This window comes from Pseudorasbora parva, chromosome 1, assembly GCF_024679245.1.
Source record: "Pseudorasbora parva isolate DD20220531a chromosome 1, ASM2467924v1, whole genome shotgun sequence".
Lineage (NCBI taxonomy): Eukaryota > Metazoa > Chordata > Actinopteri > Cypriniformes > Gobionidae > Pseudorasbora > Pseudorasbora parva.
The window spans coordinates 36089155-36109257 of NC_090172.1; the positions used below are offsets into that span (position 1 = coordinate 36089155).

At 36.4% G+C, this 20103-nt stretch overlaps 1 protein-coding gene across 4 annotated transcripts in view; it reads right to left on the reverse strand.

The window, feature by feature from the left end:
- Positions 1 to 20103, reverse strand: part of dgkza (diacylglycerol kinase, zeta a) — a 123734-nt gene that overhangs the window by 101889 nt on the left and 1742 nt on the right. The window contains exon 1 of one of the 4 annotated variants that reach the window (XM_067439259.1): positions 2210 to 2363. The exons of the other annotated variants lie outside the window; for them this stretch is intronic. Coding sequence (XP_067295360.1) covers positions 2210 to 2277 — 68 coding nt within the window. The 5' untranslated portion in view covers positions 2278 to 2363. Of the gene's footprint in view, positions 1 to 2209; positions 2364 to 20103 lie in introns of those variants that run through there. 4 annotated transcript variants of the gene reach the window in all.

Here is a 20103-nt window from a genome sequence, read left to right on the forward strand (position 1 = left end):
TCGGGGTACAGATAGTGATTGCAGTACCAGTTTTGGCCACAATCTTCCATACACTTCCTTTAAACAATGTATTCATTTAAGGCAGAAAAAAATGTGCTCATTGAAGTAATGAATACATGTTAACAACGATTAGGATACAGCAGAATTTAACATTGGTGCATGTTGATTCAGATTCAGTTGATGTCAATTTCAACATTTACTCATGTTTTTCTAAAATCAAAAGTTGGATCTGATAATATTAATTGGACCTGAGCTAAAATGAACTAACAATGAACAGTTACATTTGTATTAATTAACTACTGTTAAAAAATGTTTTGTTAAAATAAAAATGAGAGAATTGATGAAAACATGAGACGAAATTAAAATGAAAACATAGAATCTCTATGATATTAAAATAAGTCTTTTTAGGACAGAACCACAAGAACCTGAAGCAAAGTATTCTCATTGGGTCATATCGCGCTGTGTTAGTGAGTGTACTATAAACGTGTCAATAAAATAAGACAGCAGAATGATTCCTCTCCGCTATAACTCCTGTTCACACTCACTACAGACTTCCTGTGAAGGAAGGAAATTACGTCACTAAAATGGGAGTCAAACACAATTACGGTTGGACCACAAACCAGATTTTGTTTCCTGCTATTCTTCTGTTCGCAATATGTGTGTGTTGAGAGAGAGAGAGAGAGAGAGAGAGAGAGAGAGAGAGAGAGAGAGAGAGAGAGAGAAAGAAAGAGGTTGGGGGGGGGGGGGTGAAAATAGGACCGATTAAATTATAGGTGGGTATGAAATATAGCTGTGTAGGAGTAACCTGGATTCAGCCTATCCCACCAGAAACATCAGGGAGAGATTTCCATCTCAAATCAGTCCACATTTACATTTACCACAGCAGTACACATTCTATTAAAGAATCTTTATTCAAGCAGCAAATTACCCTTTTCACAGAAGAGACTGTAGAGTCTAAAACTATTTCTGCAGAAATTATGATTTGTGCATCTCTATTCTGGATTTCCACCTTGTGGTTACATCGAGCAACTGCATGCCTGCAGGCATTTCTGACTGTACTTAAAATCCATTAAACCAATGCTTTATATATTTATTTATTTATTCAAGTTACACTTACTCAAGTCAAACATACGTTTCTAGTGTACTTGTGTATTTATAGATTATATATTTGTAATATTTATAACACAGAGAAAGTGACTGTGGTTAATTTGAGGCATCTAGCATCATCGGAATTAGGGACAGATACTACAATAAATTCAACTGGAATTATTATTAAATTGTGTAATCTCCTTACATGCATAGAAATATCTGACAACCCCACATCGCTCACTTTCTCTCTCACACACACACTCTATAGTGTGATGCGATTATGAGATAAGAGCTGTCACATATGCAGGTGTGGTGATAACCAGACTAAATATCTTGACTAAAACAATCAAGGAAACAGAACAATTAGCTATAAGCCTTTAAACAGAAACCTATGTTTACATGCACACCAGGATTATTATTGCGAGAGTGCTGAATGAGATGCAAAAGTGGCATTCATATTTACATGCATTTTATGACGCTAGTAATGGGCAATGTCAGAGGTTCAACTCCTTAGGAATGGATGATTGATAAAATGCAATGTCAGTTGCTTTGGGTAAAAGCATAAATGTGAAATGTAAATATTTTTTGCCTGCATTTATGTTCGTTTCAGAATACCACTTTCTGCAAAAACAGCAGTGAAAATGAAATGGCTCATATTTAATGAACTTTTAGTTTAATAGATAGTACAGTTACTGTATGCCTGCAACCACATTTACAGAAGTTCAAACACTCACACACTAATGCGTACAAGAGTATAAATAGGCTGTCTCCGAAATTGCATACTGCCTAGCAGATACATATGTTAAAAAAAAAATCTATACAGTAAGGGTAATATTTGGATGTTGCTATAATATATACGTGGTCTTATAGGACAGTAGTTTGCACTGCAGAATATAGGCACGTCATCTGGAAACTTTAAATGTAATACTTTTCATACCTTTTTAACTGCCAGATCTTGCAGTTGGATTCAGATCTGAATGTTGCAATGTCTTTATGATGCTGATCAGAGATTTTCAATCTTAAATTCAGAAGCTTCAATCTTACAGCTAAATGATTTGACAAAAGCCGCATGGGCCATCAAAAGCTGAGTCCATGGATGCACAAGCAGGTTTAGTCTTACCTGTGGTGAAGTTGAGGTTGAGGCGGAGGGGTGGGGGGCAAGACCCATTTCCCCCTGTGAGCCCACATTTCTCTCTCTCTTTCAGGCCTGCCAGATTGCCAGATTGAATCAACTTACTCTCATACACAGCTAGTGTAACAACTGACCCTCGCAGCCAGAGTCTCAACAAGCTTAAATCTTTCTTCCCCAACACCCCCTACTTCCTGTTGTGACACTTCCTTATGTGAGTCTGTGTTTGTGTTAATGTTGTATGCGTGTGAGACCGAGATGGGTCAGGGGTAAAACTTGGTTCTGGTAAAAGAATCAGCCTCAAATAGAATATGAGCTACAGACCGCAGGCACACACTTAGATTGAGAACAGGGTCCTGTAGGAAACTATTTTTAGCACTCTTAAAGGAGACCCCAAACATACACACACACACACACACACACATACAGAGGTGATGATTTGTTGGCTTTTGATTTTTTTCTGCACATGAGAACACAAGCTGATATAATAAACAAAAATGAAGAACATATATTTTATTACTGTACTTCCTTTGTCCACATTCCACAGATAATGTGGACATAATTCACATCCACAGATGCATAGCTTAAAGAGGTGATAAATTGAGAAATCAACTTTCCCTTGAGCCTTTGATATATATAGTTAATTGTGATATAAGAGTATCCTGTGAGTTTCAGAGCTGAAAAAGTAAAGCTTTTACTGACACCAGGCCCAGCAAACGAGAGCTCTCAAATATACTCACCTAAAGGATTATTAGGAACACCATACTAATACTGTGTTTGACCCCCTTTCGCCTTCAGAACTGCCTTAATTCTACGTGGCATTGATTCAACAAGGTGCTGAAAGCATTCTTTAGAAATGTTGGCCCATATTGATAGGATAGAATCTTGCATTTGATGGAGATTTGTGGGATGCACATCCAGGGCACGAAGCTCCCGCTCCACCACATCCCAAAGATGATCTATTGGGTTGAGATCTGGTGACTGTGGGGGCCATTTTAGTACAGTGAACTCACTGTCATGTTCAAGAAATCAATTTGATTTGCAATTGTAATTGCTTAAAATTACCTTTCTTTCCCATTCTGACATTCAATTTGGAGTTCAGGAGATTGTTTTGACCAGGACCACACCCCTAAATACATTGAAGCAAATGCCATGTGATTGGTTGATTAGATAATTGCATTAATGAGAAATTGAACAGCTGTTCCTAATAATCCTTTAGGTGAGTGTATATTGATCAATGACATAATAGAACGGGGAAACGCCACCTCAACAGATAACTATGTACGCCTGCTTCTGTAGCCCCGCCTACCGTATCGTGGAGCTAAACGGATCGCGTTAACGAGCAATAAACATGTCAAAGATAGCAAGATATTGCGCTATGCCTTGTTTGCTTCATTTCACTGCAGAATTGTTTGTAAATAAAAACAGGTCAATACTGGATTTGCAGATATATTGAGATTAAACAATACTGTGCCTTCTATATTGGACCTGACAGAAATGGTGCAACACACTTATGTGAGTAAAACATGTGTTTTATATGTGCTAGTAGATATTGCATTGTTACAGATTGTGTGTACGTGTCTAATAGAATATACCTTAGCATGTTGTCACAGGCTAAAAAATCCTTTATTTGTTGGTTCATTGCGATCAGACTCGGACATGTATACGGCTCGCAAAGCCCAGTGTCCAGGGCTATGTGTTTTCCCTTGCTACTAGGAGTGTAACGGTATATCGTTAAACGATATATCACGATACAAAAATATGATGGTATGTATCGTTGATGGAAACGATATGATTCGCGATATAGAGTTGTTTTATTAACAAATGTAGGCTACCACAAATGTAAATTGTCATCATGTATTTACTTACCATCGTGTCGTTTTTCATTTAACTTCCAAACACAAATGAGGATATTCTTTATGAAACCAGAGGGATTTATGTCCCTCCATTTTTAAATTCCATTCCTCTCAAACTTAAAAGATGCAAAGAATGTCATAAAGGCATGTAAACATAACTAATCAAGTGTCTAATCCAAACATTCTTTAGTCTTCTGAAGAAGTGGTTCAAGTGGTTGTGTGACGCTTAAAAACAACATGAGAGGGAGCAAATGCAGAATTAAAATTCTTGGATGGGCTAAACATTTACAGTTTGAGAGCGGTCATTCTGACGAGCTTTCTTGCGATTAGAGCTGTGACGGATTGCATTGATCATCTGAAGTGCACGCGCTGCCAGAACAGCGCAGAACAGAGTGAAAGCGACACTCCTCAAAGTTAACGTGCAAACATCATTTAAAGCGAAACTCCTTAGTGAAACCGCAAACATAATTTAAATCACCAGATCACATTTAGTTTTAGTGGTATGATTATTCAAAGCATTTCAGATGGTTCATTCTTACTGCATTAATAGCAGGAGAGGCAGGGCATTGCAGGCATGGGGAGAGATGCTGCCTGCATCGAAAGCGTGTTTCAGTTTCAGTGACATTAATTACATTTGAACTTATTACATAGAATCATACAACAACTATACATAATGTTGAATATAATGTATAATAATGCAATGGGGGAATATTTGTGGGTCCTGATAATAAAACAGAAATAATAATAATAATAACAATAGGTTACGTAGGTGCATGTCCACTATAAGAGGCATAATCTTTTAAAAAAATCCAGAAATCACAATATATATATATTTTTTTTTACTATTTATTCATATGATACAGCTGCAAATAAGTATTTGAACACCTGTTTATCAGCTAGAATTCTGACCCTCAAAGACCTGTTAGTCTGCCTTTAAAATGTCCACCTCCACTCCAAAAGACACTAGAGACAAAATTGTACAGCTCCACAAGGCAGGGAAGGACTACGGGGAAATTGCCAAGCAGCTTGGTGAAAATAGGTCCTTTGCAATCATTAGAAAATGGAAAAAGCTAAACATGACTGTCAATCTCCCTCGGACTGGGGCTCCATGCAAGATCAGAACTACACAGGAGGAGCTGGTCAATGACCTGAAAAGAGCTGGGACCACCATTTCCAAGGTTACTGTTGCTAATACATTAAGATATCATGGTTTAAAATCATTCAGGGCACGGAAGGTTCCCCTGCTTAAACCAGCACATGTCCAGGCCCGTCTTAAGTTTGCCAAGGACCATTTGGATGATCCAGAGGAGTCATGGGAGAAAGTCATGTGGTCAGATGAGACCAAAATAGAACTTTTTGGTCATAATTCAACTAAACGTGTTTCGAGGAAGAAGAATGATGAGTACCATCCCAAGAACACCATCCCTACTGTGAAGCATTTGGTTGGTAGCATCATGGTTTGGGGGTGTTTTTCTGCACATGGGACAGGGCGACTGCACTGTATTAAGGAGAGGATGACCGGGGTAATGTATTGCAAGATTTTGGGGAACAACCTCCTTCCCTCAGTTAGAGCATTGAAGATGCTAAACTGGTGAAAACCTACAGGAAATGTTTGACCTCTGTAATTGCAAACAAATGCTACTGTACCAAATATTAACATTGATTTGCTCAGGTGTTCAAATACTTATTTGCAGCTGTATCATACATCATATTTTTAGATTATGTCTCTCACAGTGGACATGCACATACGATGACAATTTCAGACCCCTCCATGATTTCTAAGTGGGAGAACTTGCAAAATAGCAGTGTTTTCAAATACTTATTTTCCTCACTGTATCCACCGATCAGATGGGCCAAGTAATACAAAAAAAATATTCCAATCAATCGCGGATGGATGAGAAATAAATCATTGTGTTTGTTTGATAAAGTTGTTTTGCGAGCCCTGTGAAAGAATCTTTCCAGTTGGCGCTTTCAAAACAATCCCTCCCTCATGTGAACTGACAGGGGAGCAGAAGTTCTTATATGTAAATCTTACCCAATCCTAGCAGTGGCCGTTTCTAGTCTACAGTGCGAAAACATTGCCTTCTGGATGGAGTCGAGGGACCCTCAAAACCAGTGTAAAAAAAATAGCCTATTACTTATTAGTTATGTTTTTGAATGTAAAAACCACACAAACATAAAGTTGACCTCAGACAACAGTATAAAATACATTTTAAAAAGCCCGTTGATAACACCCCTAAGATAAAGCAAATAATGTTGTCTATTTTCACTGTCTGTCTTTTTTGTGTTTTCTATTTCTATTAGAGGTCGTTAATTTTGTCAAAAACTTTAATATACATAATGGAGGTCATCATTATAACCATCATCATCATCTTAAAAATGGCTCTAAAGTATACAACCCAAAATATTACTGTAACAAAAATCACAAAAACTTGGCTCAATATGAAATCAATTACACATGTGAAGTGTTTTCATAATCAGTCATCACTTTTTTCCTCTCATTATCTCTCAGAACTTAGGGTCTGCAGATTGTGTAACTTTAGCAAAAGTGAGAAGGCTTCAACACGCTAAAAGAAATGCATTATACATGGCTAGACATACCCAGGCAAACACACAATCCCACAAATGAATAAACATTGACTAGTAATGAGCAGAATGATGAAAATCATTTAACTCGATTACTGTAAGATATAAAATTACACGACAGAAAGACCCTGTAGTAAACCCTGTCCCTGTCATCTCTTCTCTCCCCACTAGGGGGAGAATGTACTCTTCTTTAATGATTTCTCCGTAATCTCTTTTGCTAGACACTTTCCATGTCTTGATCCTGTTGTTTCAAACCTGGGTTACTTTTTTCCCCAATGGAACAAAAAAGTTAAGGAATTTCACTGGCTGCTCTTATCCATGCATTTACAAAGAATGAGCACTAATGCACTCAAAAAATTTTTTCCAAAATGTAGTATAATTTTCCCCACAAATTCAGTTTTTTATTATTCAATACAAATGTATTATCAAAAACGATGACAATTTTGGCTTATCAGAAAGCCTGCTGTCATTTCTGTGTGTTTGTGATGTGGCAACGTCTGCAGCATCTCTCACAGTTGAGTGTGTTGGTCATCGTGTTCCAGCTGATGAACTCCAGTTTCAGAGAGATCAAGGCCAAAGTTACCATGGTGCCTGTCTCTGTAGTGACTGCTTATCAGCTGAAGGGATCGATACGGTTGTGAATGTGATTGGCTTTCATTATCTTGTTTGCAGCCTTTTCATGATGATGTGATACTGTGACCACAATATTTAATTGGAGGAGGGGGAGTTTTCTAATAAAACATGACCTACTGAATGTGAAAAAAGTTTAGGAGACAAAAATATAGAGGAAACTAAATATTTGTGTTCTGGTAATACAGAGTGTCTACGGACACATGCATGGAAGCACGCTGTGCCCACACTCCTCACTCTGTTCCAGTGCAAATACTGAGCGCGCACACACTTCACATCTACTCAAATATTACGCTCTCTCTCTCAAACACACAGTGGTGTTTGTAATCTGTGTTGTACAGAAAAGGCTTGAATAATTAATTTGCACTCAGTCAAAGCCTCTCCTGTGTCAGATGATGTCCTTTTCGTATGTGTCTGTGATCGCATTTGTTCCAGATCTCTTAGACACATGCAGTAGGACTGGTTTAGGATTAGGTTCTGACAACATCAAGGCAGCAGTCTCAAGAGCATCTACTTGATCCCTTAAGAACACCTCCAGCCACAAACTAATGAACAGTACTCGGAAAACAGCACATCCGAAATCAAGTACCTAGTCACAAAATGGTGCTGTGGGATCTGAACCTGGTGCGTTCAACATTGTCTCGCTCACTGTCAGTGCTCAAAACAGAGGAAAGGAGCGAGGTGTTTTTGTGATGGCTCAGACTGTGGGAGGAGAGCTCCTGGTAAAGCACTGACTCACTCATAATACACTCCAATCTACAGCCATTACACAAACCCTTCAGTACAGCTGGGACCCTCTAGCTCACTCTTACAACACATCAAACACACACAGAAAGTCATACACACTCACATATCAAAAAAAAGAGGACAAAATGATACAAAATTGTATTAAGTCTAGTTATACTGTATATTGGATATCTGGAGCTCATAACCTTTTTATAAAATGGGACTTTTTCAACATACACAAATAATATTTTATTTACCAAAAAATATATAGATAACCACATAGAGACGTGCATTGGTGTAATAATCATTAGTTAATTTTTTTGTATTGTTTTTAAATAACACCACTCCCAATTTTTGCACATTATTGGAGATTACCTCTTAGAGATAAATAAATATATATAAATATATATAATTGTTATGTTAATGGTCTTTTATAGAGATGTCACGGTACCAAAATTCCAGTAGTCGGTACCAATACCATAAAAAAATGATCATCATAAATAATAAACTCCATGATTTTAATAAAATTTTTGAATTTTATTAAATTCAATGAGTTTATTATTTACGATGATAATCATTATTAGTAGATTATACAAAAAACATTTAAAGGCTGTATGCTGTTTAAAATTAAACATTGTTAAAGGGTTACTTCAGCAATAAGCATATGGATTTCTATCAGTAGAAACCCTGTGTATATTCAAATGATCGTGCTGATACATTTTCTGTCTTTCCTCAGGCCAGAAAGCACCATATTCAAAAATAATTTCCACTTACTACTACATTAATGACCCAGTTTAAATACAGATTCATCTTCCCAGCGCTGAAGTATCCCTTTAATAAAAAAAAGATCAAGTGAAAAATAAGCAACCATCTGGGCATAATTATTATTATTATTAGTAGAGGCGTATTATTATTATTACTACATAAAGATGTAGCTAAATCTACTGTACAACAGTAGCCTAAATATTCTGTCAATTTCTTCACGTTACACCGAACGTTTATTTTGACGTGTTGCCATGAAGACCTTTGAGTGTCTTCTCATTAAGTAACGGTTCATGCGTTCATGTCCTCATATAGACACACGGCAGTTGGCAGGGACAGTCAGTGAGTGTCGCGTGCGAGAGTGTGCGTGTGTGTGCATCGTCATTCACACAGAACAGCAGAACCTGCTGGAGTAATAATTTAAATCGTATTTTTTTGTAGTTTAATATTCACATACACTAGTATACAGTCTGGAAGAGTATACTACTGGCCACAAACACGGAAGAGTCTGAACACAGCTGCGGGTACCAGATATACTCAGGAGTTAAATGCTGGCATCGTCAAATTTTTACAATTTCAGTACCGACTTTGTTCCAATGTAGTGTAGGGTACTTTTGACATCCCTAGAGCCGAATTTTGAAATTCTGTTCTGTTTTCTTTCATTCCTATTTCCATTCTATGTTTAGTTTCGGTTGCTTTTGATTGTGTCCCTTGCTGTATTTGAAATCAGCCCCTGAACCCACATTTACTATTACCTACAATACTCCAATAATATAGTCCTTGAGGGAGTGAATAAAAACGAGTGAGTGAATTCTGACACTGAGTGGGCCAGAAGGCCTGCCGCTTTTGCATAGTTTGTGCTTGCCATTTAATAATTATTTTAACAAAAGCAAACTGGCAGCTCTAGCAGTAAAAGATTTATCTTGAACTCTGCCATGGAAACTAGCATGAATATATATATATAGGCTATAATATATATATATATATATTATATATATATATATATATATATAGGCTATGATATATATATATAGGCTATAATATATATATATAGGCTATAATATATATATATATATATATATATATATATATATATATATATATATATATATATATATATATAGGCTATAATATATATATATATATATATATATATATATATATATATATATATATATATATATATATATATATATATATATATATATATACACACATATATATATATATATATATATACACACATATATATATATATATATATATATATATATATATATATATATATATATATATATATATATATATATATATATATATATATATATATATATATATATATATATATATACACATATATATATATATACACACACACCTGTGTGATTTTCTGCTGGACCAGTGCGGTTTGGAAAATGGATGGATGATTGATGCAGCTGCAGACGCCATCTAGGGTGACGCAGGAATGCATTCAGTGCGACTCACAGTGCATTATGGGTATTCTCTGACCATTGAGTGGATTGAGTGGATTGAGTTCTCGTTATTGCGATGCATTCTGGGATTGAATGAGTGCACCCAATAACATCTACTATCATTTCGGATGCCACTACAAATGGCTGTCCCCTCAAATAGTGCCCCATTTAAGGATACAGGGGGCAATGGACACATGCAGTTTCTGTGATTATCATCAGATGCATCTTATTTAATTCCTGATTATCCCCTGCATATTATATATACTCTCTGTTCTGTTTAGTTCTTTGTTGGTTATCATTTATGGTTGTGGTTGTGTTCCTCTATAGTCCTGAGTATTTGTAATTAGATAAAGATTGTTCTAGTATTTATCTATTGTGCTCTTCATTGCAGCCACTCAGAACACAGTAGTATTATCTGATTGCATACATGGAAAATATCAATAAAAACAAATATACTTTGACATTACAAATCACAAAGTCATATGCTATTAGAAACTGTGGCATAGCCTATTTCTATTTTTAATAACATGCCATACCACATTTCAATATAAGAGTTTATGAAAACTAAAAAATGTGATACACTGAAATAGCATAAATTGAATTTGATCAAATCAAAAAATATATATTTACACCTCTATCAACAGAAAATAAATTAAGTATCTGATGCCAGTCTGCAGACAAATTCACTCTGAGAGAAACAGTGTGACAATGATGAGAGATGGATGGAGGTTGAGAAAGATGAAGACAGACAGGGGGATATAAAGGAAAGATGGGGGAGGAATAAACAGAATGAGCAAGACTCAATTAACAAACGCCCACTTCCTTACTGTCTGTAGCTGCAGCATTATCCTCAGGAGCAACCCACAAACCCACACAGATGACTGTCAGAGACGATCAAATGCTCACTGAGTGCCATGATCAGTAATCTGACGGCTAAAATAATCTCCACTGAGATCATCTGTGGAAATCTGTGCTTATTTGTTTTCTTACTGTGTCAAAAAAAGAGTCCTTTTCATCAGACAATGCAATCAGCTTTATTGAGACTCTTGATTTTTGTTCTCCGCTAGAAATAATTAACATTTTTGGTTTAGTTTTTTCATTAACACCCATTTCGCCCATCCCAATCATCACACCACTGTCTTTTGTTTCCATCTCTTCAGCAGAACATGGACATGGTGAGAATATTATTTTTTGCCTCTCACACTTTACAGTTAAAGTGGACAAATTATGGTATGTAAAGCTGAGATTTAAGAGATCGACGAGTATAAAAGAGGTAGGAACATTTTCTGAGATCTGCAGCAGGAAGCTCACAAAACACACCAAAACAGCCAAATTCCTTTTTAAGACTTGTGATTGTTTCTGTCTGCAGAGCAGTACAAAAATGAGGCTACTACAAGCTGCGCATATCATGGCAAAATGGATTGCATTTACAGTCTAAATGTACATTGTGTCTACAACAGGTGTGTTGTGTCTACAACATTGTCACATCGCACCGTGCCACAAGAGTTTAAGGCTCTTTGCACTGAATGCTAATATTAAAAAAAAAAATCCATTTGTATTGTTGTCAGTATGTCAAAAATCCATAGTTTTCAATCACGTGACTGGTACGGACTGTTTCAAGTCATGAATATTTAGATCCCCGCTCAAAATGAGAAAATCACGTTATTGAAAAATATTAAAAATAGTGGAACATTCAAAAACATTTACATGAATAAACAATTGTGGCTTAATGTACTAAAACAATGTATCATTTTTAAAATACAATTATTGTATTGGGTTTAAATATAACATTCTATTATACAGTACATACTTTGTTTATTTATTCATTTTTTGGTTGTATTTTTTAATGAATTATCATTAAATAATTATCATTAAAACTAATAAATTTATTACATTTAGGAATAAGGCTGTAAAATAACAAAATGTGGAAAACGTGAAGTGCTGTGAATATTTTCTGGATGCACTGAACCCAGATTATGAACAGGAGTCTTAATGCCATATTAAGCTTAAGACAATCTTACAGAAAATACTGTGGAACATGCAATTTAATGCATTCATATCCTAAGCTCAACTGCTTGCTTGTATCATCAATACGTATACTTTATTGTATACATTTTTTTTCGTAATATCACGCCAATTCATAGAAACACTTTTATAAACTAACAAAAATGTTCAGTGTCAAATGGGGCTGGGCAATATGGCTAAAAGAAAGTATATCTCTATCTGCAACAACAAAGCTTTTTTGAACTCAAAGTACAAAACACACATTACATAGAACAAGTGACAGTTCTATTAATTTACAGTTACTGTCCAAGACTTAATGCACAGATCTATTTTAAAGTACAGCATTCAAATTTGTGTCACCTCCTAATAGCCGTTTGTCATTAGACAAAAAAAGGGGAGTGAAATTGGCTTACTGCATTTATAAGCAAAATGTTTAACATTTTAGTTTTTCACAATCCCATTTTATATTGTCTGCAAAAAATATTGCTAATATTTAGTGTATTATTCAGCTTTAGCCCTGCACTAGACTTGGCATTTACAGCTGAAAAAGGGCAGATAAACATATACAAAGGGAAAACTCCAGCGTGGCCTGGATATACTGAGCCCATATTGAGCTACATTCTCACTGTGGCTGCATGTTTCATAAGCAAACAAATATCTGGCTAAAGCATAAAGAGGCTGCACTTAAATCAGCCTAGACTCCGCATTTGGTCTTATTAGTTATGTTGTCACCATTTACTGATATACAGCAAACTATTTTCAAACAATGAAATTGATAACACCCACAGCTCACAGTGAAACTTTGCAACTAAAGAGCATCAATTTCTCTTTCCATAGGGGTTGAAAAGTGACATTTCAATGTCAGTAAATGCTGTCGAGACTGAAACAGGGTTCATGAGATAGGAAAAGTTCTCATGTTACCTAAAAGGAAAGGTACAGAATTATGTACTCTATAAAACATGTACTTGTCTCTAACCAGACTTATATTGCTTTTACAATAATAGGCTTTCCTGCCACTCATTACCTTTATATTACTGCACCAACCCCCTTTATGACCTGACCTTTCAGGTATCTCATTACCACAGCAGTGGCCTATTCAACAGAAGAACAGATTTTCTTCCCATTTTGATCCTCTTACTGCCAGCAGTACAGAGAAACCTGGGTCATTATCTAGCTTTAATAAGCCCCAGTCTTGTGTGTTCTGGTTTCTGGGAAACCAAAGTTTTGAGAACATCTTTAACTGACAGATTCATGATCTTAAAGGTCACATACACACTGCAGCTTAATACGGTCACCACTCCTCATCGGTTTTGTACAGTGATTGACAACTCCCCAAAAATTCTGAATGAATTACATTAATTGCACATAGTGGTGTTTCTAGAACAAACAAGTAAATAGTTAAAGGTGTACTTTAGCGCTGGGAAGATGAATCTGTATTTAAACTGGGTCATTAATATAGTAAAAATGTGAAATTATTTTTGAATTTGGTGCCTTCTAGACTGAGAAAAGACAGAAAATGTATTTTGTCTCATGGGGATGAAAGAAAACAATTCCCAGAATGCTTCACTGCCCTGTGAGGCCACTCCCAAAGCCACCGCTACTGGATTACGGTGACTGAGTTGGAGAAGAGACACTACAATTAAATCTGTCTGTACAATTAAGTCTGTTCAATATAATCAGTGAGTCGCTGTGCGAGTGTCACAGCACTTACGCTGCAGGAGTCAGATTACATTTACTGTGATGAATGAGCTGAATGAGCTCTCGTGATGAGAGCTAAGGTAATCGCGACCACACTCGCGGCAGTCGTTCACAGTGCGTGTTCAGTCTATTAAATATCGTCGATTTGCGGCATCAGAGGAATTTTTCCAGAAATAAAATGCATAAATCTCTTGTCTCAGGGGGATATACTCCAGGGTTTCTACTGATACAAAGCCATATGCTGATCGCTGAAGTAACCCTTTAAATCTTTTTTTGAAGTGCATACAGCTTTCAAATGGCTTTCAGTTGTCTTGAGATATTAATTTGTTGAAAAAAATTTAGCAGTTCACATTTAGCAGTATCTGTAAGACGCATACATAAAACACTTTTTTAACATTTAAATATCAAAGATATAGACTAGATGTTCAAAAATTTGACAGGGTATGTGCAGTATGAATGGGCATGGAGTTTCTGATAATAGCATTATCACACATTGAATAATTTGGTAAATATAAATCTCTTGATGCAAAATGCAGCCCTGGTAAAGCAGACAACTGCTTTGGAAAAATCAATGCACTACATAGCAAACAGAGTCCATGCAGGGCCAGCAGCACCCCACCCCCCTACTTCATCAAACACAAATCTGATACAGACATGAGTGACTCTTCCTTGACCATATCACCGTCTCCTTCATCTTAATCAGGCCTGGTAGACTACAAAGCCCATTATTCATAATTCATGTAGGTCTGGTGGTTTTAATGTCATTAGGCTGCTTCAATAGGCCATGTGTGGTTTCAAAAAGGACCAGCTGGTGGTGTGTCATCTGTATAGAGACAGATCTGCTCAGTTTCCGTGTACATCTTGAAAACAAGGTCTGAACCATCTGACAGACGTGCTGGACTGTGTCCCATGCCACTAAGCTTTGATTTGCTACAATAAATATAGTATAGCTAATGTTCAGCGCATCTATCTAGCAACCTTAGCATTCAGACACAACTAATGTTAAAGCGTTAAAATAAAGACATAGTTCTAAGGCTGTGTGTTAGATATTTTACCACAGACAAGGGCTGTTATAGGTAAGATGTGAAATAACTGTAGAAAAAGTTATTACAATATAGTTTTGTGCCTAATAATTAATAAGATGAAGCAATTCCTAAGCAGGTATATAGCTGAATTTATTAACCTCTTAATCCTCGCCCTTTTTTTTGAGAATTAAAAAGAAATGACATACCCCAAATAAAAATGTCTGCAGCTCTTAAACCCTATGGTCTATATCCATAAATTTGGTTTTATTTTAAACTAAACACTTCAAATTATGTTACGCAAAAGTCATAACTCAAAGTAGCATAGGGACAGATTAAAACAAGGGGAAATATGCATGTAAGTGACTCACGTTTTTATTTTTCAATTATTCCCTTATGGAAAAAAAATGAGATTTTAATTTAAAGGCCCTGAAATAACCTAAATATAAAACTAAATGTATGATCATGCTTTGATTAAAATTTGAGGAAGATTCTCTCAAAAATGTAGCTTCTGTAAGCTTTTATGTCAAAAAAAGACTAGGCGTCCTTTCAAAAAAAGGCCAATTATATTAGAACATTTGGGTAATAGTAAAGAGTAGTTTTTATTCAAATAAATCTGCAATAAATTGCTAATTATAATGCATTTGCAGTCCCTGATAACTAAAGCAACTATTTACAGAATTTACAAGTGTAAAAAAACTAATTTAGTTGATAAAAACAGTCTGTCATTTAGGCTGCGTGTGTGTCTGGCACTTACACTGGGAGGCCGTGCTGGATCCTAATGAATACTATGGAGAAGCTAAGAACAGCTGTATTCTTAAATGCTTCTTACGGCATCTCTTACAAACACTGCGCAAAATAATGTCTTTTGATTCGTTACTACATCCATCAATCAAATCTATGCTGGCTATGCATTGGCTAGGCATTGACTGGCTTATCCAACTAAAAGGACAGGCGATTTGACTGACAGATTTATCAGCCACTGACGCGCTCCCTTTCAATCATGTGTCCTCAGAGAGCCAAAGAGAGCCTGTGATTGAAGGAGAGAGACCTGGGAGGGTTTAATATGACCGGAACAGTCCACAGTACAGGGGAGATTGTCAAAATAATGATTATAATCGCTATTTCATTGAAAATGGTTTGTATAAAACAAAAGTAATTATAAGTAGAGACACGCCCACTTGCGTCAGACTCCCTGCCCACGATCCGGTGCGGGTTAAGAAGTTAAATAAAGGCTGGGTCTAAGGACAACAGGATGTAGCCTATGATGTTGATGCATTCAATTTGACAAAGCAAATAAATAATAACAAATATAAACCTCCTGAAATACTTCATCCCAACAATTTGAGCATGTTGACGCCAGATGGAACAGACTGAAAATGATTCTCCATAGTTTTATTTACATTTATGCATTCGGCAGATGTTTTTATCCAAAGCGACTTACATTGCATTCAAGGTACACATGTAATTCCAAATCAATGCATTCCATACACACGTGGAATGCAATGATTTGATGCAGATCTCCTACTCTACAATATCAGCCATTATTAGAAAAATATTGAACCAGATCTAAAGTGTGGGGATTTTTTGGTACTGCATGCTCTGTAAACTGACTTACCACACCACTGCAGCACAGCTTCTATGCAGCAGCATCTGAAAAGAAAACATCCAAGGGCTCTCCTACCACAAAAAGACGAGATGGAAGTATTTGGACAATTATAGTGGGGGGTTTTTGTGTTTTTTTTACACAGCACTATAATATGGTTGTCAGTCCCATATTTTGTGCTTAATAAGGGCTGTATTTTATACAGCATTCAGTTTTACTGCAATGAGTGCGAGGCTGCAACACGCATGGCTCAAACGTACTCTTTGCAACCAACAAAAAGCATTACAAAACATTTAACTAATGGATGAACTTACAACTTTAATTACTCATTTATTTAATAACGGTCAACTGTGGTAAAACTTCACAGTGTTCGGATATAGCTATGCTTAGATAGAATGCAGTTGTGCTTCAGCAGCTGTTTCATCACGCAACTTGATGATCATATTCAAGCAGTTACTTTAATCTCCTGAATGAACAAAACATTTCAGGAGTCACACTTGTAAACTGTTGCTGCTGTAAATCCCAAAAATTGACTAAACACAGCCATAGTAAACACCTTTTCCTAATAAGGCCTACACTGCATAAACCTTATGTTTTATCATAAATAATAGCAGCTATTATTAGGTAAAGGTTCTTACAAGATTAGTTACAATAATTATTTATTGGTAAATGAATTAACCAAAGGATTAATCAACTACTCAGGAAACAAACAATAGAATAAACAATTATTTGTGTAAAAAAAAAAAAAAAAAAAAAAAAAGATTAAAAAAAGATTAAAAAATTAAAATAATAAATTTACACAGTCTGTCAGGTCTATTTGACCCCCTTTATACATTCTAATATACTTATTTTGCAGTAGGGACAGACTTTTCAGAGGAATTCAGTCTGACTTAAAAGTGAGAGGTGTGACAATCACCTGCTTTGCAACTGTCTGTAATCTTAATCTGTGCTGCACAGAGACATGAAACCTCTGGACTCTCATTAATGCACGTCATCATTTATTTAAAGCTCTTTTCAATGCAAATACCAGAACATAAAGCTGTGACTCAACAAGTTGTGACTGCAGAGACAGATCAGATAGAATCTGAGAGAGAAAGAGAGAAAAACTGGTTTTAGAACTACAATACTGGTCCTTCTCAAAAAATTAGCATATTGTGATAAAGTTCATGATTTTCCATAATGTAATGATTAAAAATTAAACTTTCATATATTTTAGATTCATTGCACACCAACTGAAATATTTCAGGTCTTTTATTGTTTTAAAAGATTTTGGCATACAGCTCATGAAAACCCAATATTCTCAAAAAATTAGCATATTTCATCCGACCAATAAAAGAAAAGTGTTTTTAATACAAAAAAAGTCAACCTTCAGATAATTATGTTCAGTTATGCACTCAATACTTGGTTGTAAATCGTTTTGCAGAAATGACTGCTTCAATGCGGCGTGGCATGGAGGCGATCAGCCTGTGGCACTGCTGAGGTGTTCTGGAGGCCCAGGATGCTTCGATAGCGGCCTTAAGCCCATCCAGAGTGTTGGGTCTTGCGTCTCTCAACTTTCTCTTCACAATATCCCACAGATTCTCTATGGGGTTCAGGTCAGGAGAGTTGGCAGGCCAATTGAGCACAGTAATACCATGGTCAGTAAACCATTTACCAGTGGTTTTGGCACTGTGAGCAGGTGCCAGGTCGTGCTGAAAAACAAAATCTTCATCTCCATAAAGCTTTTCAGCAGATGGAAGCATGAAGTGCTCCAAAATCTCCTGATAGCCAGCTGCTTGGACCCTGCATTGGTCCCCTGATAAAACACAGTGGACCAACACCAGCAGCTGACATGGCACCCCAGACCATCACTGACTGTGGGTACTTGACACTGGACTTGAGGCATTTTGGCATTTTCTTCTCCCCAGTCTTCCTCCAGACTCTGGCACCTTGATTTCTGAATGACATGCAAAATTTGCTTTCATCCGAAAAAAGTACTTTGGACCACTGAGCAACAGTCCAGGGCTGCTTCTCTGTAGCCCAAAGTGGCTTGACCTGGGGAACAACCCTAGCCCTAGCCCTAACCCTAACCCTAACCCTAACCCAATAATGGCCTTCTGGACAGGGTCGGCAGTCTTACCCATGATTGCGGTTTTGAGTAATGAACCAGGCTGGGAGTTTTTAAAAGCCTCAGGAATCTTTTGCAGGTGTTTAGAGTTAATTAGTTGATTCAGATGATTAGGTTAATAGCTCGTTTAGAGAACCTTTTCATGAAAGGCTAATTTTTTTAGCTGTATGCCAAAATCATCAGTATTAAAACAATAAAAGACCGGAAATATTTCAGTTGGTGTGCAATGGATCTAAAATATATGAAAGTTTAATTTTTATCATTACATTATGGAAAATAATTAACTATCACAATATTCTAATTTTTTTAGAAGGACCTGTATAACATCCTGATATGTACAGCAAAATGCAGCAAAATCAACAAACTCAGGTTGACTAGATGGTCATGAATTGCATTGTTTTGGCTTTGATAATATTCCCACAGGCAGCTGTCGATATATTTTGCTATTTTTTAGCTGCTAATTAACTCCCACTCCAATTAAAATTGGAGTTAAAATGATGATGATGATCCACAGCTGACTGCCCTAAACACATTACTGGGGTCACAACAACAGCACTGAGGTGGATGGCTACAGGAACAGATTGGTTGCCATTTCACTTCTGCCTCTTATCGACTGTTTCGTGGTTATCCTCTTCCTTTCGAACTCTAAGCCTTGCATTGACTCTCCTTCTCTTCCCTCTTTCTATCCTGACGGTGCTGGTGTAGTATGTTGTTTGTTACCTGGTCTATCACACCTATCAGCATCTGCCCACAGTGCATAAGACAGGCCTCTTGTTAACGTCTTTCTTTAATGCAAAACCACCTGTGATTCCACACGGTTTCCCATAACCTCTTATATAACACACTAAGAGCAAAAGGAACCCATCCATCCACCATCAGACACACAAACATGCAGTGAAGTCCTATTACTTTACATGTTGTAGTATAAAAACCCTGAACATCATTACATAATCAGGACAGCTGGTGCATGGTTTCATTCGAGATTAAAGTAAGAGAGGAGAGCAAATCTACTGCATTATATTTCCCAAAGATTCAGTCAATGCCAATAAAAAAAACGAATGGAGGACTTACAAATTGTAAAAGTCTTTAATTTGCTTCCTCTTTTTCAAACCATTAAAGGGCAGGAGTTTCAGTAACACAACAACTTTAACTTGTCCAACAGAAACGAAGGGGAAAAATCATTTGTGGGACAATTACTAAAGACAGAACATAGAAGTAACAGGTCATAAACCTTATCTGTAGGTGTTGCAACCAATATAAAACACAAAAGCATGTTTCACAACACCACCACAAAAAGAATTAACACTTCCGTACATACCATTACTTGAATAATTTTTAAAAGTTTCATTATGTTGAAATTAAGTTAGTTCAACATAATGGTACTAAATATTTTTAGTCTCTAAAATAACACGTCCA